The sequence below is a fragment of the Acinonyx jubatus genome, chromosome A3, assembly GCF_027475565.1.
Source record: "Acinonyx jubatus isolate Ajub_Pintada_27869175 chromosome A3, VMU_Ajub_asm_v1.0, whole genome shotgun sequence".
NCBI lineage: Eukaryota > Metazoa > Chordata > Mammalia > Carnivora > Felidae > Acinonyx > Acinonyx jubatus.
In genome coordinates, this window is record NC_069388.1 from 45,230,982 (window position 1) to 45,253,266 (window position 22,285).

Genomic DNA, 22,285 nt, shown 5'->3' on the forward strand with positions numbered 1-22,285 from the left:
TATATACTAGTGTATATATACATATATATGTTTATATGTATATACAAATATATGTTTTACATATATACACAAATGTATGTTTTATATACATATATGTATATATGTGTGTACATATATAGTGTGTGTGTGTGTGTGTGTGTATATATATATATATATATATATATATATATATGTATGTATGTTTTGTTTTGTTTTTTTTTAACCAGCCTCCACGACTCCCCACAGGCCTGACCACCCTGACCCGAAGCGGATGGGCGACCCCCTCAAAGGGTCTTTAAACCTCTGAGCGGGCGACGCCCTAGGTACCTGGACAGGGTGGGGGCGAGCGAGGTGGGGGACCAGGGGCCGCAAGCCGCCACCTCAACACTGACGCCTTAAGGGCCCCGCAAGGGCGCCAGCCCCAAAGCTGCCGTGTTGCTGTAGGCCCAACGGGCAACCGCCCAACAGGCCTCGCCGCCGCCACCACGGGACGCCATCATCCCACCTCCCCCAACAACCCCCATGGAAAAGGGTGTATTATCAAGCCAACCACCATAGTCAGCATCTGGAACTTAACTTACAGGGAAACCCTGGCAAATGGTTCCAAGCATTTGGAATATGCAGACGTGGCTCCTGAGCATCACTGATTAAAGGCTGATGACAAAGAGATGGGGGGGGGTGGGGTGGGGAAGAGAAATTAACCACAGGCTCCTTAGGCACAGAGACAGGAATGTTGAGACTTAGGAGCACCCAAAAGGGTCCCAGGGACATGTGTGGAGCATGGCATCTGTTTCAGCCTTCCCCATTCAAGTGCCAGGCATGAGGCTGGTATGTCAGGGCATTCAGGGAGAGTCCCCATCTGATGATATCTCTCATCTGCCTGAAATCCTTGAGTGCTTGCTCAGCCTTTCAGGATAAACCCCAGATGCTGGCGTCTGCCTGCATACCACCCTGCAGCTCAACCTTGTGACCCTTAACACACACATGTCCTTTCTCATTTCTGTCTCACACAAATATACAGACATGTGCACATTTTTTCTTCCCTACTGCCTCCCTTCACCTCCTTCCTCTCTCCCCATCTCTGCCTCCCATCTCTGCTCACTCTCTGCCCACGCTCTGCTCTCCCCGCACCTGTCTCCTCCATTTCCCCCCATCTCTTATGCAATATTCCCTCCACTCCCATGTCTTCCCACTGTCCCTCTCCATCTTTTATCTTCCAATCATGTGCACGTTCTTTCTTTTACACACTCATACACTCACTCACATGCATCCACCAAGTTTTAAACATGTTGACTGCTATATTTTCTTGAAAGCATCACATCATTTCCTATCTTCTTCAACTAGAAGCCCTCTCTCTCTATATCCTGCCTTAGGTCTGGGCCGTAATTATCTCAGTAAGCACTTCCTTCATAGTGTTGTCATTGTTTACATGTCTGTTTTTCCACCTCGTTGTGGGCTCCTCATCTTACTATTTCAGTGCTGTCAATATCTGGGCCACAATGTGGCACATAATAAGCACTCAGTAAGCTTTGAGGAACACCTACCTATTCTTTAAGCACTCAGTAAGCACTGGGACTTCCCCCTTGACTGAAAATTAATTCTGTATTTTTCAACTTGCTCTCTTCTGGACCATGAACAACTATGTGAGAGCTAATGTGGTATTGGTTCTATCCTGTGTTATACCTTCCCAGGAGCATTTCTGTTTAATAGCAGAGGCACTCTGAAGATACAATGTCACTATTTAAAGATGTGATTCTTGTTGGAAATTCAGTCATTAGGGTATATGTGCCTACGAAGGATAAAATTTGAAGAGAACAAATATTTGAGCCCTCGTTCGATTCCTACTGAGCATTGTGACAGCCACTCTGGGCAGGGCAGGACCTTCAGGCTCCTGGAGGACAGTCTGTAGCTTTTCCCATTTTTTATCAACCAGAGTGTCTTACTTGTTAATATGTATTAGTTGAATATAAATAAGTGTTCCTGCATACCTTTTTGTAAAAAAACATCTAAAAAGGAAACCCATAGGGGCACCTGGATGACTCAGTCAGTTAAGTGTCTGACTTTGGCTCAGGTCATGATCTCACAGTTCGTGAGTTCAAGCCCCACTCTGGGCTCTCTGCTGTCAGCACAGAGCCTGGAGCCTGCTTCGGATCCTCTGTCTCCCTCTCTCTCTGACCCTTCCCCACTCTCTCTAAAAAATAAATAAATGCTTAAGAAATAATAAAAGGAAACCCATATCCTGGAAAAAATAGGAGAAGAGAAAAGACTGTGACTTGTAGTCCTGAGGGTCAACTCAAACAATTTATGTAACTCTCTGTACCCATTTTTTCAACTCTAACATGAGGAAGCTGGGCCAGCAGATCTTAAATGTCTGTTCAGTTCTGTAACCAAGAATTTTTAGATAATCCTGGAGACCACTGAAAGAAGGAAGCCTGTTTAAAAAAAAAAAAAAAAAAGGTAGTGGTGGCACTTTCAGGCAAATGGTAATGTGACGAGGGGAATTTGAAGGAATGTAAGTGGGGATACAGAAGAAAAGAAGAAAAGAATGGAAAATGAGATGTGCTATTAACATGGAAACATATCCCAGAGACCTGAAAGATATCCCATGACCTACACCTCCTTCAGATAACCCCAGATGATCGTCAACAGATTTCATCAGTTGAGCTAGATGAAATTGTTTGTGCACAGCGGGGAAGTGAACAGAAAGGTTCTCCTAAATTTAGGTGGGCAGCATCAAGCTCAGTGCTGGGAAGCAATACATTAGCAGACGGAACAAGTTAGTTACCTGATAGGTTGATTCAGTGCTCTTGAGTTCATTAAAATAGGTTTCCCTGGGGGATTTGTGGGAAGAGGGGACTGTCCTTAGAGGTGCTGTGGACTGGCAGATGCTACTGGGCCATGAGAACTTTGGCCCCTGAAACAGCAAATGTAAGAGGAATCTGGGCCACATGGCAAGAAGGGAACAGAGACCTGAATCAGCACCAGACAGAAAGGATGCAGTACAAATCCTGATGTATTGTGGAAATATAATGGGACCTTACCAAAGAAGAAGTGGGGCATAAAACATGGAAAGACTGATGGTTGGAAAAATAGGGCACATGCTCTGCTGTTTTATCATTTTTAGCTAGGGAGTTTTTGGAAAGATTTGTCTATACAGTTTTCCAAACTTAAAAAACTTTTAAACATAGTACAACCCTTTATATGCAGATAGAATAGGAGGTGGGGTTGAAAATCCCTGCTCTCCAATGTTTAGGAGGTAAATTTGATGGATAGTAACCAAGTATCATATGTATGAATAAAAGGCAAAGAGAACAAAATGTTTGTAGGTACAAATCTGTGGTCCTAGGGGATGCAGAATTATAGTTTGCATCAATTTTCAATTTATCATAGCAACTTTTGATTTCAAGTACATTGTTCAGTTTTTATTTGTATCACTAATTTAGGAAAGTACCTACAATGCAGTGAATTTTTCAGATGCATTGAGAGCAATGTAATTTGGACTCTTGAGACTTCTGTTACTATTCTTTATAAAGTCCTAATGCAGTTACAAGTTTTTTGCTGCAGCAGAATGAATTAAACAAAAGTCATGTTTCCATGAGAAAGTGCTCTGTCTTTAGAAGGTATGGCTCTGAAATGATCCCATAATGAGAAAAGTAGGTATAATGCCTGTTGCGAGTTTATAACTGATCTCAAAGAACATAAGAAAATATTTGCAGCCACAGGAACAGAGTTTTTATTTAACCAGCAATTATTTAATAAACCTCAATATTTATTTTGTTTATTTCATAATCCACTCCCATCCCTTTTTAAAGATACTTTCCCTTAGAATCTGTAAAGTATGCCTTTTGAAAGCTCTTGGAGTTGAAAAGTAACTATCTCTGAGTCCAAAGGAGTAGGTAGAACAGAGAGATGTAAATTGTATTGTCTTAATTGCCTTATTTTTAAATCTTTTCTTGGTTTATCTTTTTTACCGGCCTTATAAAACTTTCATTTAATTAGGTATTTCTTTAGATTATTACTGTCATCTATCATGTTAATAGCATTCTGATAGAGAAAAAAAATTCCCTGCTAAACTCTTATTAAAAATGGGGCAGCATGTAATATCTTTTAAGATATTTTGAGAGAAACAAGTGAGTTTTCATGATGATTGTCTGTTTTTTTATATGTCAAAACAAAGCTCAGGCCAATTTCATGTTCAGACTAAGAACTAAGAAAACAGTTCTCTGATTATCTCATAGGTGTTTTTCTAATTGCAGTGCATCACGGCCTAATTTAGAAAATGTTCTGATACTTATCTGTGATGAACCACCATCCGTGAATTTCTTAAGGCTTTAATTACTAACATACTGAATCAAAGCCCTTTTTATGCCTTGCTTTTAAGAAAAAGTCATTATATGATGGAATCACTTTCATCAATTATAGTGCGATAATGATGCAGGCATCGTCATGTAGTTATTAGTGCCAGAGCAAACTTCATTCCTATGGTACTGATCATTGATGTTTCCTGTATATTTTTATTCATAGAAAATGGAGTTTGTTTCAAGTCGATGAGCTAGCAAATAATATACTCTGTTCCTGTGATGAGTAGGACCATGATACTAATGTAGATATCTATAAAGATAAGTCCGTAGGATTGATTTCTTTTCCTTTAGGACAAAACTTTTCAGGGTAAACACCGTCTAATGTGCTGCTTTCATAATAAAGTAACTGGATTTTCCTGATAGCTTAATATGCTAAGGTTTTATTCCCTAAATTGATGGAAGACAGTAAGAAGCCATCAGGTCTTATGTAAAAACATACAGCATTTTATAGACCGCAGCTTTTGACATTTTATTTGTGAAATTTTCTATTCTAAGATAAGTTGAATTTCTTAGTAACATCAACTTTTACTTTCTACTTCACTGTTTTATACTCTAAAGACTAAAAAATGTAGGCAGATGCTGGTTATAATAAGAGCCACCACAAAATCAAAACTTTGTTTCTGTTTAGACCGAATATGAGGCTCAAATTAAGAAGACACAGCTACTCTCAAAAGATAGACCTGCAATAAAAGGTGAACTGAAAGATGAAGACAGAGAAAAGGTAATAAATTAAAACAATAAACTTTCTGTTAACAGAGGATTTCTGGAGTGTTTCTCTTTTACTATATTGTTTTAAATAAAATCATGTTATTACAGAGATCTTTTTTATTAAACCTTAAGTATTATTTAAAGACTTATAGAGTATTGCTTTAATGTCTAATTCAATTAAATTTGCTAAAAGGCAGTCACAGCAGGTTTAAAAGAGATAGATTCCAAAGAAAACCTTAGTGTTGTTAGCAGGTGAAATTATGTTTCTCTAAATAATGCTTTGTCGCTGCTTTTTTTCTTCGTTCCAGAAATGTTTTAAATAAAAGGTAAACAAAATATGGAATTTTGCTTTTCTTTGTATATATAATTTTGTACATTTTAACCTTTTCACAGAGAAAGTGGAAAGAAAAGATTGCATATCTAAGCAACAGACAAAAAGACTGGCAAGGAATACTTAAATAAATTCTGCTATGTATCTGCCGTAATGCAGGCTTCTAATCCTGCAGCCTATCTCCATATAAATGATTCTGTTCAAGACCATAGATGTTTTCTTCACTAAAAGCAGTAAAGCTCTTTTAGATGAAATGTCTAAAAACATCTTGTAATAACTTGGAGCATGCTGGCAAGAGTAGTCACTTGTGACTATGTGTGAAACCCCCTCAGCCAGTCGATATTGTAATAAGCAAAAATGGTAGCATCACTCCATTATTCAGAAAAGCCAACAGCGTGCTTGTTCCTTAGGCTGCAGCATTCATTAAGAAAAGCTTACTGGGCTGAAAGCTGGAAACAGATGATAACGGGATATGATTTTCATATTTAATGCTTTCCTTGGAAGAGTATGTGTGCTACAGATTGATAGAAGAACCAACTGCTACTTTACTAAAAGACTTTCAGGTTTGCCCTATAGCTACCGATGGAATCATTCAGCCAAGAAATTAACTTTTTCTCCTTTTACCTGCTTTATATATCTGCTAAGCAGGCTGCCTGGCTGCCAGTAAATGTTATTATGCAGTTAACTGTTTGGTATTTAAGACTCTTATCAGAAAAGAAACAGAGGCCACACTATTTTGTTTTTATAGTAGGAGGAAGGTTTTAGTTTTCCTTTTTTCCATGCATTAGCAGGCATTAATCTGAGTTTATAGGAAGTTTTAGTTTTCCTTCCCAAAGATTAAAAAGTTAAAAAACCTAGAATTTAGAGCATTCTTTAAACTGTAAGATACAAAACACCAAGCCCCAGAAACCTTGACCTATATAAAAAGGCCTTTTAATGATAAATGATTTCTGTGCCATTAGATGTATGCCAAATGTGGTATGATGTGATAGACTTCTAAACCACTCAGGCAGTTTTTCTGTTTGACATTGGGTCATGAAATAATTGATGTGTTTTTAATCTATAAGCCGGTTTGTTCTTTCTATGCCATTCCTGATAAAGGCATTCTTAGTACGACAGTGTCAATGGTACTTAAGTAAAACGGGAGACTTTTTTTTTTCTATTTGCACTAGTGATCCCTTACCTTACATACAATTACATAGTCTCCTTTTAGGTTATATTTAAAATTAGGGCAAGAGACATACAGCTGACAACCCCTTAAAGACGTTACATATAATAATTAGAAGACAGGTATTTTCCTGTGTACTATAAAGTATCATCTTAAAAGCTTTGATTATTGACTGTATATAACAATCAATTAGTAACATTTTGAGAAATTTCTTTCTTGCCTATATTCAATTTCTTATTGGTGTTCCATCAATTAAAAGGTAAATACATTTCAGTAAAATGATGAATTAATGAATCCTTATTATATGCTAATTCCAGAATAATTGCTTATCATATGAGTTACATTTTTTTTCCGGTGGAAATCCATACATGTCTTCTTTAGACAGTCATATGAATTAGTCTCTGTTCCGAGAGTTGTTGGTCTTCAGGTATTGGCCTGAAGCGCAGTATGGTGTCACTGGTTGAAGTCAATAAATCATTTTTAAGCATGTGATCTGTGTGAGAAGCCACAGTAGATCCCCCTATGAATTCCACAGTGCTTGTGCTCAAGGTGCTTCCTACAAGGAGATGTCCTTTCTAAGGCACAAGATAGTATGTAATGAATGGCAGTTACATGTGGTGGGTATGTGCTGCATGAAGAAAGAAGGTATGCTTCTACCAAAATGAGTGGCCCAAGACTCAGTGGAGGAGGTGGTGTTTGAACTAGTGTGAAGGATGGGAAAGATATCAGTCAGTGGGGATGTGTTAGACATTCGAAGGCCAGGAGATGTCATGATTAAAGGAGTAGAAGCAGGAAAGCCCAGTGGGCAGTTGTGCAGCCTGGCTGAAGTCCAGTGTTCTTGTACGGAAGTGGTAGACAGTAAGGTTGGAAAGTTACATCATGGAACTTCTTAGTGCCACATTAAGAATTGAGATTTCCTCCTGGAATCGTGTGTGTGTGTGTGTGTGTGTGTGTGTGTGTGTGCGCGCGCGCGCGCGCGCGCGTGCGGGCACATGTAATAGTGTGTGTATGTGTTGGGGCAGGTAAAGGCAGGGCTTGTGGATGGAGCAGTGACATCACAGCTGTGCAGCAGCAGGGAGATAAGGCTGGAGGTGCCATGGAGGACGAACTGGGGGAAGGAGTTGGTGGAACTGAAGAATCAGGGTTCGTTCAGACAGGAAGAATTAACTAAGAGCCTAAATTGAGGGTTGCCATTAAAGTGGAAAACACTGATGAGGGGGAGAGGACTTGTCAAATTAATGATAATTCTGAATTATAAGAAGCTATATTTTTTAAGTGATTGTATACCTTTCAACCATAGCAGTAACATGGATACTCTATCAAGAAAAGTCATCAAGCAGTGATTGTCCATTTTCTCAATGTAAAACTCTAGCTCAGTTTCATAATAAGGCATCCAGAGTTTTCATGCCTCCTCTGGCTACTTTTCAGAGTTCTGTGTTCTCTTAAGAGAATTAATAATTGGTCTACTTGTTCCCCAAGCTTGTTTCCATGATTAGTTTACCTAGTAAACTTTTGGTTTTTGGTTAATAGATAGCAAAAAATCAAAGTTCAAGCCCCCATTCGGATCCTCACAAATTTTACTATAATTCAGTAATCCTTTCCCTCTATTATACATTGCATTTTTTTGTTGTTGGGGCAGGATGTAAATTCTAATTCTGTTGGTCTTTTGGCATGTTCTAGTTACTTAGTTTTTCATATGAGCAGTGACTAGAGAACATACATAAAAAAACATCAAGGGGCGCCTGGGTGGCTCAGTCGGTTAAGCGTCCGACTTCAGCTCAGGTCATGATCTCGCAGTCTATGAGTTTAAGCCCCACGTCGGGCTCTGTGCTGACAGCTCAGAACCTGGAGCCTGTTTCAGATTCTGTGTCTCCCTCTTTCTCTCTCCTCCCCCACTCATGCTCTGTCTCTCTCTCCCCAAAAATAAACGTTAAAAAAAAATTAAAAAAAAAATCAAAGCGTATGAATTGTCATTTGTGAATGAGATATCAGTTTTGGGATGGGGTTTGTGAAGTTTCTTTGAACTATTTTTGTGTGTGTTTGTGTGAGAGAGAGAAATTTTTTTTTTATGTTTTAAAATTTACATCCAAATTAGCATATAGTGTAACAGTGATTTCAGGAGTAGATTCCTCAGTGCCCCTTACCCATTTAGCCCATCCCCCCTCCCACAACCCCTCCAGTAACCCTTAGTTTGTTCTCCATATTTATGAGTCTCTTCTGTTTTGTCCCCCTCCCTGTTTTTATTTTTGTTTCCCTTCCCTTATGTTCATCTGTTTTGTCTCTTAAAGTCCTCATATGAGTAAAGTCATATGATTTTTGTCTTTCTCTGACTGACTAATTTCACTTAGCATAATACCCTCCAGTTCCATCCATGTAGTTGCAAATGGCAAGATTTCATTCTTTTTGATTAGTGAGTAATACTCCATTGTATGAAAGAAATTGAAGAAGACACAAAAAAAAGGAAAAAGATTCCATGCTCCTGGATAGGAATAACAAATATTGTTAAAATGTTGAAACTACCCAAGGCAATCTTTGAACTATTATACTGTGAAACATGTTCTACTAAAAGCAGAAGTGAACTGGATCCTTCACAGCAAGAGTGTACCATGCTAGGCCTGGCTGGAGATCTGTGGAGGACCAGGGAATTTTGTCACAGGGCTGAAGGCTAACTGGAGAGTTCCATTTCACTGTTTTAATACTTCCTGCAAGGGTCACATGGAGAATGGTTATGCAGGCTGTTACTTCTACTTCTCATGTTAATTGTAACAATGGGTAATGATCAGTGCACACTTATTCTGTGCCAGGTGCTACACGAGGCACTTTATGGTCATCAACTCATTTAATCATCTCAACAATCCTGGAAGTAGATGCTGTTGTTATCCTCATTTCATGGGAAGGCTCAGAGAGGTTAGTTAACTTCCCCAAGACGAGGGAAGAGGCAGAGCCAAAACTCAAATCCAGACTCTTTGGCTTCAGTGTCCATGCAGTTAGCCATCTTGCTGCCCTGCCATCTGAGGTGGTATGGGTGAAATGCTCTTCAAAAGTTGGGAAAAATTCCTGATCCAATAAAAACACCCTGGCCAATATCATGCAAAATATTCCAATTATCCATTTAGATGCTGCATTTGTGCCTAACCTTGGTCTCATTTGGTGCTATAATATTCCAGCTAAATCAGGTGAGCCAAGGAAAGCAGAGCATCTGTCTCTGAACAGCTCATGTTTACACTAAAAGGAGAATCCATTTGAGTTGGCTTGGTAGGGCAGAAGAAATACCTTAAAGCTCTGCTGAAGAAGAACTTCCAGTTGAGAAGACATGTGCACTTTGTGTGCAGTGGCTTCACCTGTGGGTTGGAGCTGTGTCAGGAGAGGTGGTGAAACTGTGGTGGGGAGCAGCCCTGTTGCAGGGGAGGCACCAAACAGGGAAGACAGCCCAGTATTACATGATGGGAAGAGTTCCATTTCCAGAGGACAGACCGTGGCTCCTGGGATCTGAGCAGTATTCACAAGACCAAGGCAGCCACTGTAGGGCCTGGGCTCATCTCTAAGGGCTGAAGTGACCGGCATTGTGGAGGAGACAAGTGATTGAAATAACATGATGGCAAGGGTAAAGGAGTCATAAGACTCTACTGAAATACCCATAAAGAGAAAATGACTTAGGTTGGAATCTTCTGGAAGCAGATCCTAAGACAAGGATTGGAGTGTAAGTGGTTTATTTGGGAGGTGGTCCCAGGAAGCACAGAGGAGAGAGGAAGGTGACACAACCAGTAGTGTGTGATTGAATGATTGAATGGGTTACTACTGTGAGCAGCCAGAGCTCAGTCCTATTGGGGAACCTTGGAAGACTGTGTAGCACATGCCTTAGTGTCTTCACACATGGGCGTAGAAAAGGGAGTGGGGATATATTCTTCAGTTCCTATCTGTCATTGACTGAATGTTGTGGCTGGCTCTACTCCTGGCTGCTGCAGAGCAGTGAGGGAAGCTCCCAGGCCAGAAGGATACTGTGGGCATGTACTGGGATGGTGAGGTTCCCATAGATATGGGTCTGGCCCTGTCATACCGGCTACTGGAGAGAGCAGTGCAGGGCGAGAGTAAAGTGGTTGGGTTATTACTTAAAGTTATCTATATAGGCCCCAATTTCTTACCCTTACTGGCCCAGAGTACCTCATTCACCAGCAGTCTCCTTGAACCACTGCTCAATTCTGAAGAGTGCAAGCATCTCCCTAAAGTGGGGCTCTGAGCGGTTGCCCAGGTTTCTAATACTGGGACATTGTACCTTGCTTGTCACCCTCGCAGAGTTGTGACTTTATTTGACCTAGAGCAATGACAAAGTCAGAAGGTATTCAGCTGGGCCTCTTTTATCTAAATAGCTTTTTCACTTGTATGTGTTTCTATTCACAAGACATTTAAAAATTAAACTGAATTACACAAAGTTTTTCAAGTCCTGGCGCTAATACTAGATTTGCAGGCCTTTTTTTTCAGGAGAGGCTAGAAAATGCTCTTCTCTCCTTGCTCATTAGACCATGAGCTCCTGCACGGTAGGGTCTTGGCCCATCCACTGCTCCACCAGGTGAGTGGTAGCAGCCCACCAGCCTGCAGTGAGGAAGAGGAGGGAGCCATTCTTCTTGAGCGAGGGGTGTGCCCCATTCCACTGGAGTCTGAGGCCAGATGAAGTTTGAACTCTCCACATCCTGCTTCCTTTTGAGGGTACCTCCCAAGTGGGTAGTGTGGCTCAGATTGACAGCTAACATTTGCATTGGTCTTACTCTGTGTCAGGTACGGTTCTAAGGACTTTATAGAATACAGTACACACACACACACACGTCTACACACACTCATTACAACAACTTTCCGAAGTAAGATTTATTTTTATGCCCATTTTACAAATTAGGAGATGGAGGCCCAAAGAAATTAAGTAACTTGTCTCCAGATCACATAGCTGGTCAGTGGCAGAGCCTTAATTAATAAATACATCAACTTTGCTTCTCAATCATTGCAAGAAAGGTTTCACTTAGGAGAATGGTGGGAAGAAGTCTCTCTGGAAGAGACTTAACCTCTTTCTCACAGTCAAGAACGAAAATAACCATATTTTTAAATTTTCCTTTTGTGAAGACATTTGGCTACACAACTATCACTCCTTTGCTGTCTCTGTGGTGGAATTATGTGACAAGTGTGTTATGTGTCAAAGACTCTTACAGGTGAGAAAATTGCATTCATATATATATATATATATAGGTACACATCTTGTAGTAGAGTGATAGGGAAGAGAGAAAAAGTCAAGGAGAAGGGGAAACGGAAACAAGCCGATTTGGCAAGAGGAAGATAAAATTTGTGGAAAACACTGTTTCTTTTCTCCCTTTGATGGTCCAAGGGATTATGGAAGCCTCCACAGGAGAACAAATTTTGATTTCCATTTTTTATAAGATTTTCCAAACTTCATATACTTATATTCTATGAAATAATGTATTAGAAAAAAAAAGTCTTTATCATATAGTCTGAAAAAAATGTATTCATGCCTAGAACTTTTTTGGAAAGGAATCTGGCAATAACTATCACAATTATATATGCAGTTGACCCTTGAACAGTGTACGGGTCCACTTATACACAGATATTGAACTTTATGTACAGTTTGTACATGTATTTTCCTTATGATTTTCTTTTCTTTGGCTTGCTTTATTGTAAGAATGCAGTATATAACACATACAATATTAAAAGTATGTGTTAATCGACCATTTGTGTTGTGGATAAGGCTTCCAGTCAACAGGAGACTATTAGTAGTTAAGGTATATACAGATTTTTGACTGTTCAGGGGGTTGGATGTACACGTATGCTTTGTGCCAGCAATCCAGCTATCCTCAAGAAATAGAAACTCTAATTAGTTTAATAACGTTAATATACTAGGGGCTCCTGGGTAGCTCAATCGGTTGAGCAATCAACTTCGGCTCAGGTCATGATCTTGTGGTTCGTGGGTTCGAACCCTGGCTCGGGCTCTGTGCTGACAGCTCGGAGCCTGGAGCCAGTTTCGGATCCTGTGTTTCCCTCTCTCTCTGCCCCTCTCTCACTCATGCTTTGTTTCTCTCTCTCTCTCTCTCTCTCTCTCTCTCTCTCTCTCTCTCTCTCTCTCAAAAATAAATAAACATTTAAAAAATTTTTAAATAATGTTAATACAGTAAAAAAAAAACCAAAAAGTTTGAGGAAGGGATGAGCAGTGGTTAATCCATTTTAGGAAGAAAGAGCCTGCCTGTGTATGGGATCGCTCTTTTAATTGTAGTGTGTTAGTTGCTTCTATCCTCACATCTCTCAAAATTAGAAACTGGAGTTGGCATTCTGTCTTTTTAATGTAGTCCTGCACATTTCTTTTTTAACAGGAAGCTCTAAGAGACACAGTTATATCCTGAGCCACCCTGTGTAGGAACCACAGAGCATGTACAGAGCATACTAAAGTGTATTATAAAAGAAAAGACTATTGTCTTGATATTCTCAGACACTTGTTAAGCTTCTTTTTTTGCAAGCTGTGGCTTTCTATTGTTTTGATCAAGGTTAATTGCATAAACCTAGGGGTATTGGGGAAAATGTTGGTGCTGGGGTGTGTGTGTTTATTTTTTGAAAATCACCAATTGGTACAAATTAGGAATGCTGAATTTATGTTGAAGTTTTTATCTGCTCTTCTCCTACTCTTCCCATTTACCCTATATAGACTTGGTTTTATTTATCAGGTACAGGTTCCACTTAGTGTCCTATTTTAATAGGTCTGATTTTATACTGGTTGAATTTAGTAGGAAATTAGATGTAGACTTCCAATTTATTATTAGAGACTTTTATGTTTGTTTTTCAAAAAAGCTGTGGCTCAATGATACAATTTGAGCTTCATTGATTCCATTTTGAGTGTTGTAGCATAAGAGATAGGCATTGGAGTCCTCATGTGTGGGTTTGAATCTGTGACCAGGAGCAAATTGTTCAATCTTGCTAAGTCCCATAAGGATGAGTACAATAATAATGGTTGTTTTGAGAATTAAAAAAGGTAATGAATATAAATCTGTTTGACACCTGGTAAGTGCTTGGCAAATGTTCACTGATCCTGCCACCACTCTCACCACTGTCCCCATCATCTCCTTCTTTGTTCTCCGTGAGAGTAGCCATTCTTTGGTCCAGCTTTTTGCCACTTATCTAGAGAGTGGTGGCACGAGCTCTGGGGATGGAGAGGCTACCTATGAGTTAAAGAAATGGGACGTAAAGCCACCGGCTGGTAACAGCTTGAAGTTGATTTATGTTATAGGAATTTGCCCAACAAAGTTACTTCTAGAAGATACGTTTGAAGCCTAAACTTAACGGATCCATTTTAAAATTAATATGGTTCTAGTGACTATTGGATTTAATGGCCAGAGATATCTCTTTGTGGCCTTAGTTGTGAATTGATTGTGTCTATAATCTATCACAGTGGCAAAATGAAAGAAGTGTTAAGAATTGCTTTGGCATGATGTCTTAGCTCAGGTGGCCATAACAAAATACCGTAGACTGGGGGCTCAAACAATGGAAATTTATTTTCTCACAATTCTGGAAGCTGGAAGTCCAAGATCAGGCCTCTCTCTTTGGGTTGCAGACAGCTGTCCCTTCTCTCTGTCCTCATATGGCCTCTTCTCTGTGTGTGTGTGTGTATAGAGAGAGATCTCTGGTATCTCCTCCTCTTATCAGGACACCAGTCATATTGGATTAGGGCCCCACCCTTACAAACTCATTTAACCTGAATCATCCCATTAAAGACTCTGTCTCCTAGTAGTTATACTGGGAATTAGGACTTCAACATAAGAATTTGGGGACGGGGGACACAATTCAGTTTATAACACATGATGAAGTAAAATAATTCCTTCAGGATTGTTATATATAAATTTTTATTAAGGGATTGTTTTTGAAATCTCAATGTGACTTAAGGACTTGCTTACACAGAAACTAAAAATAATCATTGAACTGTGTGAAAGCTGAAAATTTGGTCTGATAGTTCCATTTCTAGTCTGCATTCATCTTGATATTTCTCAATTCCCTTACCTGTGAAAGAAATAATAATATAGTAAGAAAAAAATTAAGATTTTCTGAGCATTTTTTAAAGAATGTGAAGTATAACATGTATTTTTCAAAGTACAGTAGTGATTAAGATCTACCTGCTTTGACAGCTGTAGTTAGTAATTTTTTTAAATTTTTAAATGTTTATTTATTTAAGAGAGAAAGAGAGACAGAGTGTGAGCAGGGGAGGGACAGAGAGAGAGGGAGACACAGAATCTGAAGCAGGTTCCAGGCTCTTAGCACAGAGACTGATACAGGGCTTGAACTCATGAACTATGAGATCATGACCTGAGCCGAAGTCAGATGCTTAACTGACTGAGCCACCCAGGTGCCCCTGTAGTTAGTAATTATTAACTAAGTCATCATTATAATAATTGTAAACTAGGTCTCTCTTCTTTCCCCCCAGTAAAGATGTAGTCCTGGTTTTAAAAGTTACCTTCTGGGGGCCCTGGGTGTCTCATTCCATTAAGCGTCTGACTTTGGCTCAGGTCATGATCTCACCATTTGTGGGTTCTAGCCTCGTGTTGGGTTCAGTGCTGACAGCTCGGAGCTCAGAGCCTGGAGCCTGGAGCCTGCTTCGGATTCTGTCTGTCTCTCTCTGCCCCTCCCCCACTCATGCTCTGTCTCTCTCTCTCAAAAATAAACATTAAAAAAAAAAGTTACCTTCTGTTCACTGAAAAGTATTTTTAGTCATATTCATTTCCTTTGCAATCACTTTCCCCAGCTCCTAAAATGTTTAAAGAAACTACAGATAGAGAATTGTGTCAGGAAAAGGAAGAACTGAACCAAAATCCTGGATTAGAGATTTACCTCAAGCACTGAGCTACAGAAAGTAATAGGAAGGCGTAGAAACATTGATAATTATTTCAGATCCTTAAATACTGATACATGCACCTTCTTTTGGCAATAATGTCTGTCTCAAACTGTTCAATTCCTAATATTATTCCTGTGTCAACAAGGATGTGAAACACAACATTCTCTCTTCAGCTTTCCTGGCTCAGAAACTGCTTGAGACACATAACAATGTCAGAATTTTAAGATTAAAGACCACCCTATTTCCTGTTGCTAAGCAAACAAAATGCAGACTGTTTTAAAAAAGAAAAGAGGCACCTGTCTCACGACCCATCTCAGCAAACAGGAAAGCTGCCAACCTGTAGAAGCCCAGCTTGTATTTTACTGGAGCCACTATTTTACTTTGCAAATGTTGAGCCAGTTGAGATGTAGCATTGCCTTACAGCAAGCAGCAGTTCAATTGTACAGGCCTATTGTACATTTTTTGTTGTTATAAAAGTTTAAGTAATTGCTGATAGGAATGTAAAATGGTGCAGCAGATAAGTGGTTGCCTAGGGCTGGGGCCTGGTCAGGGAGGATGGGGAGTGATTACTAAAGGGCACTGGGTTTCTTTTTGGGGTAATGAGATGTCCTAAAATTGATATAGTGATGGTTGCACAACTGTGATTATACTGAAGCCTCTGAATTGTATACTTTAAAAGGATGAATTTTATGGTATGTGAGTTATATCTCAATAAAATGGTTTTTGTTAAGTTTGTGAAATTGGAAAAAGGACAAGATGAGCAGAACAATGTTCATTTTCCTGGCATAATCCTATATAAACACATTTTGGTTAATTTCTCTTCTGTTGATTTATCTTTACATAGGTGTAAGCATATTAAATATATAATTTGCGTTTTATTTTTCTTTTGCCATATCTAAACATTTCCCTTGTTATGGCATCGTCTTCATTTGCCTCATTTTTGTGACTTGCCCTATTTTATGTGGTTTGCTTCTAACCTTTCATGATTGTAAGTAATGCTGCAAATGAACTTGTTTGTCCCATAGCTTTTTATTTTCCTGTAAGGCTTATTTCCTTAAGGTGTTTCCTTGTAAAATGAAAGAATCAAAGACAATAAAAATGTCTAGGACTCTTGATGCTGGATTCTTTCCTATTTGCTTTCAGAGGATTCTGCCTGTTTATTTCACTACCAACAATACAAGAGCATCTATTTCACCTAACCTTCATCACTACTGGAGATTCTGAAAATTGTTACTGTTATTTTTTTATTGAAATATACTTGACTTATAATAGTGTGTAAATTTAAGGTGTATAACAGGTTAATTTGTTACATATATATTTTAATATGATTGCCATTTTGTGATAATTAGCACCTTTATCGCATTACATAATTACCATTTCTTTTCAGTGGTTAGGATAATTGAGTTCTAGTCTCTTAGCAAGTTTGATGATTGTAATACAATATTGTTGCCTATATTCATTGTACTGGGCATTAAATCTCTAGGACTTACTATTCAATGCACGTTTATACTGTTAAGCCTATCCCCAGCACCCTGCTTCCCAGGGGTTATCTTTTTTTTTTTTTTTTTAATTTACATCCAAATTAGTTAGCATATAGTGCAACAATGATTTCAGGAGTAAATTCCTTAGTGCCCCTTACCCATTTAGCTCATCCCCCCCCCCCCACGACCCCTCTAGAAACCCTCAGATTGTTCTCCATATTTAAGAGTCTCTTATGTTTTATCCCCTTCCCTGTTTTTATATTATTTTTGTTTCCCTTCCCTTATGTTCATCTGTTTTGTCTCTTAAAGTCCTCATATAAGTGAAGTTATATGATTTTTGTCTTTCTCTGACTAATTTCACTTAGCATAATACCCTCCAGTTCCATCGACGTAGTTGCAAATGGCAAGATTTCATTCTTTTTGATTGCTGAGTAATACTCCGTTGTACATATATACCACATCTTCTTTATCCATTCATCCATCTATAGACATTTGGGCTCTTTCCATACTTTGGCTATTGTCGATAGTGCTGCTATAAACATGGGGGTGCATGTGTCCCTTTGAAACAGCACACCTGTATCCCGTGGATAAATCCCTAGAATTGCAAATTGCTGGGTTGTTAGGGTACTTCTATTATTAGCTTTTTGGGGAACCTCCATACTGTTTTCCGGTGTGGCTGCACCAGCTTGCTTTCCCACCAACAATGCAAAAGAGATCCTATTTCTCTGCATCCTCACCAACATCTGTCATTGCCTGAGTTGTTAATGTTAGCCATTCAACAGGTGCAAGGTAGTATCTCATTGTGGTTTTGATTTGTATTTCCCTGATGATGAGTGATGTTGAGCATTTTTTCATGTGTTGGTTGGCCATCTGGATGTCTTCTTTGGAGAAGTGTCTATTCATGTGTTTTGCCCATTTCTTCACTGGATTATTTGTTTTTTGGGTGTTGAGTTTCAGAAGTTCTTTGTAGATTTTAGATACTAACCCTTTATCTGATGTGTCATTTGCAAATATCTTCTCCCATTCTGTCGATTGCCTTTTAGTTTTGCTGATTGTTTCCTTCGCTGTGCAGAAGCTTTTTATTTTGATGAGGTCCCAGTACATTTTTGCTTTTGTTTCCCTTGCCTCTGGAGACAGGTTGAGTAAGAAGTTGCTGCAGCCAAGATCAAAGAGGTTTTTGCCTTCTTTCTCCTCGAGGATTTTGATGGCTTTCTGTCTTACATTGAGGGGTCCAGGTTTATTTATTTTTTTGATTTAACTTTATTTTTTATTTTTTAAAATTTACATCCAAATTAGTATATAGTGAAGCAATGATTTCAGTATATTCCTTAATGCCCCTGACCCATTTAGCCGATCCCCCCTCCCACAACCCCTCCAGCAAAGTTTGTTCTCCATATTTATGAGTCTCTTTTGTTTTGTCCCCCTCCCTGTTTTTATATTATTTTTGTTTCCTTTCCCTTATGTTCATCTGTTTTGTCTCTTAAAGTCTTCATATGAGTGAAGTCATATGATTTTTGTCTTTCTCTGACTAATAGCATAATACCCTCCAGTTCCATCCATGTAGTTGGATGGACATTTGGGCTCTTTCCATACTTTGGCTATTGTCAATAGGCTGCTATAAACATAGGGGTTGCATGTGTCCCTTCGAAACAGCACACCTGTATCCCTTGGATAAATGCCTAGTAGTAAAATTGCTGGGTCATAGGGTAGTTCTATTTTTAGTTTTTTGAGAAACCTCCATACTGTTTTCCAGAGTGGCTGCACCAGTTTGCATTCCCACCAACAATGCAAAAGCGATCCTCTTATCTCCGCATCCTCGCCAACATCTGTTGCTGCCTGAGTTGTTAATGTTAGCCATTCTGACAGGTGGAAGGTGGTCTCTCGTGGTTTTGATTTGTATTTCCCTGATGATGAGTGACGTTGAGCATTTTTTCATGTGTCGGTTGCCCATCTGGATGTCTTCTTTGGAGAAGTGTCTATTCATGTGTTTTGCCCATTTCTTCACTGGATTGTTTTTTGGATGTTGAGTTTCAGAAGTTCTTTGTAGATTTTAGATACTAACCCTTTATCTGATATGTCATTTGCAAATATTGTCTCCCATTCTGTCGGTTGCCTTTTAGTTTTGCTGATTGTTTCCTTCGCTGTGCAGAAGATTTTTATTTTGATGAGGTCCCAATAGTTCATTTTTGCTTTTGTTTCCCTTGCCTCTGGAGACGTGTTGAGTAAGAAATTGCTGCGGACATGATCAAAGAGGTTTTTGCCTGCTTTCTCCTCGAAGATTTTGATGGCTTCCTGTCTTACATTGAGGTCTTTCACCCATTTTGAGTTTATTTTTGTGTCTGGTGTAAGAAAGTGGTCCAGGTTCATTCTTCTGCATGTCGCTGTCCAGTTTTCCCAGCACCACTTGCTGAAGAGACTGTCTTTATTCCATTGGCTATTCTTTCCTGCTTTGTCAAAGATAAGTTGGCCATACGTTTGTGGGTCCATTTCTGGGTTCTCTATTCTGTTCCATTGATGTCAGTGTCTGTTCTTGTGCCAGTACAATACTGTCTTGATGATTACAGCTTTGTAGTATAGCTTGAAGTCTGGGATTGTGATGCCTCCTGCTTTGGTTTTCTTTTTCAAGATTACTTTGGCTATTCAGGGTCTTTTCTGGTTCCATACAAATTTTAGGATTATTTGGGTTTAGGTGTGGGGAAGATGGCGCTGTAGGAGGATGCTGGGTTCACTGCATCCTCCTGATCACTTAGATTCCACCCATATCTGCCTAAATAACCCAGAAAACCACTAGAAGACTAGCAGAATGGACTCTCTGGAGCCAAGCATAGACGAGAGGCCCACAGAAGAGGGTAGGAAGGGTGGAGAGGCGGTGCGCACTACACAGACTGGCAGGAGTGAGCCGGGGCGGTGGAGGGGCAGCCCACCTGGCAGGGCAGAGCCCCTGAGTCTGGCTTGCAAAAGCAGAGGAGCCAGATGGAGTATGTTCTGACAGCCAGTGGGACTTAACATCTGGAATGTTATAAGTCAACAGCTCTGCTCAGAGAGTGGGAGGGCTAGAGGACAATGGGAGGGAGAGTTGTTGAGCCCCAGAGGACAGAGCTCAGGTTGGTGAGGAATAAAGGCGCTGGCCAGCACCATGTCCCTCACCCATCCTCCAGCCAAAATCCCAAAGGGAACCAGTTCCTGTCACGGAACTTGCTTGCACCACGCAAACACCCAATGCTGTGCTTCTGTGGATCCATCCCTCCAACAGGTCTGCCTCCCTCCCAGTGCCATAGGGCCCCTCCCGAAGTAGACTACCAAAGGCAAAGCTAGCTGAGTCTGCCCCTCCTGCCCCTGTGCACCTTGTGGATCCACCCCAGCTAATATGCCAGATCCCATCAAAGCAGCACCACAAGTGTGGCAGTGTCAAAGTAGCCCAGACAGGGGCCACACCACTCCACAGTGAGTCCTGCCCTTGGGAGAGGGGAAGATAAGGTACACACCAGTCTGACTGTGGCCCCGCCCACCAATGCAAGTTACTCCAGATAGCACAGAGGAAGAGCCCTGCAGTTCCGCCCCACTCCAAGGACTATATCCAAAATGACAAAATGGAAGTATTCTCCTCAAAAGAAACTCCAGGAAGTAGCAAGAGCTAACGAAATGATCAAAAACGATTTGAGCAATATAACAGAACATGAATTTAAAATAATAGTGATAAAATTAATCTCTGGGCTTGAAAAAAGTATAGAGGACAGCAGAGAATATTACTACAGAGATCAAGGGACTAAGAAACAGGAGGAGCTAAAAAATGCTATAAATGAGCTGAAAAATAAAATGCAGGCGACCACAGCTCGGACTGAAGAGGCAGAGGAGAGAATAGATGAATTAGAAGATAAAATTATGGAAAAAGAGGAAGCTGAGAGAGAGATAAAAAAAATTCAGGAGTATGAGGGGAGAATTAGAGAACTAAGTGATGCGATGAAACGTAATAATATATGCATAATTGGTATTCCAGAAGAGGAAGAGAGAGAGGTGCTGAAGGTGTACTTGAAGAAATCATAGCTGAGAACTTCCCTGATCTGGGGAAGGAAAAAGGCATTGAAATCCAAGAGGCACAGAGAACTCCCTTCAGACGTAACTTGAATCCATCTTCTGCAGGACATATCATAGTGAAACCAGCAAAATACAAGGATAAAGAGAAAATTCTGAAAGCAGCTAGGGATAAACATGCTCTAACATATAAAGGGAGACCGATAAGACTCGTGACGGATCTATCTACTGAAACCTGGCAGGCCAGAAAGGAATGGCAGGAAATCTTCAATGTGATGGATAGGAAAAATATGCAGCCGAGAATCCTTTCTCCAGCAAGTCTGTCATTTAGAATAGAAGGAGAGATAAAGGTCTTCCCAAACAAACAAAAACTGAAGGAATTCATCACCACTAAACCAGCCCTACAAGAGATCCTAAGGGGGATCCTGTGAGACACAGTACCAGAGTCATCACTACAAGCATGAAACCTACAGACATCACAATGACTCTAAACCCATATCTTTCTATAATAACACTGAATGTAAATGGACTAAATGCCCCAACCGAAAGACATAGGGTATCAGAATGGGTAAAAAAACAAGACCCATCTATTTGCTGTCTACAAGAGACTTACTTTAGACCTGAAGACACCTTCAGATGGAAAGTGAGGGGATGGAGAACTATCTATCATTCTACTGGAAGTCAAAAGAAAGCTGAAGTAGCCATATTTATATCAGACAAACTAGACTTTAAAGGCTGTAACAAGAGATGAAGAAGGGCATTATATATTAATTACAGGGTCTATCCATCAGGAAGAGCTAACAATTATAAATGTTTATGCACCAAATATGAGAACCCTCAAATATAGAAAACAATCACAAACATAAGCAACCTTATTGATAAGAATGTGTTAATTGCAGGGGACTTTAATACGCCACTTACAACAATGGATAGATCATCTAGACACAGGATCAATAAAGAAACAAGGGCCCTAAATGATACATGGGATCACATGGACTTGACAGATATATTTAGAACTCTGCATCCCAAAGCAATAGAATATACTTTCTTCTCAAGTGCACATGGAACATTCTCCAAGATAGATCACATACTGGGTCACAAAACAGCCCTTCATAAGTATAAAAGAACTGAGATCATATCATGCACACTTTCGGACCACAATGCTATGAAGCTTAACATCAACCACAGGAAAAAGTCTGGAAAACCTCCGAAAGCATGGAAGTTAAAGAACACCCTACTAAAGAATGGATGGGTCAACAAGGCAATTAGAGAAGACATTTAAAAATATATGGAAACAAAGGAAAATGAAACTACAACAATCCAAATGCTTTGGGATGCAGTGAAGACAGTCCTGAG

The 22,285-nt window shown here is 39.8% G+C and overlaps 1 protein-coding gene across 2 annotated transcripts in view; it reads left to right on the forward strand.

The window, feature by feature from the left end:
- Window positions 1–22,285, forward strand: part of KIZ (kizuna centrosomal protein) — a 143,180-nt gene that overhangs the window by 17,042 nt on the left and 103,853 nt on the right. For both annotated transcript variants that reach the window (XM_027069473.2, XM_053200309.1), the window contains exon 4: window positions 4,969–5,061. In XM_027069473.2, coding sequence (XP_026925274.1) covers window positions 4,969–5,061 — 93 coding nt within the window. The remainder of the gene's footprint in view (window positions 1–4,968; window positions 5,062–22,285) is intronic.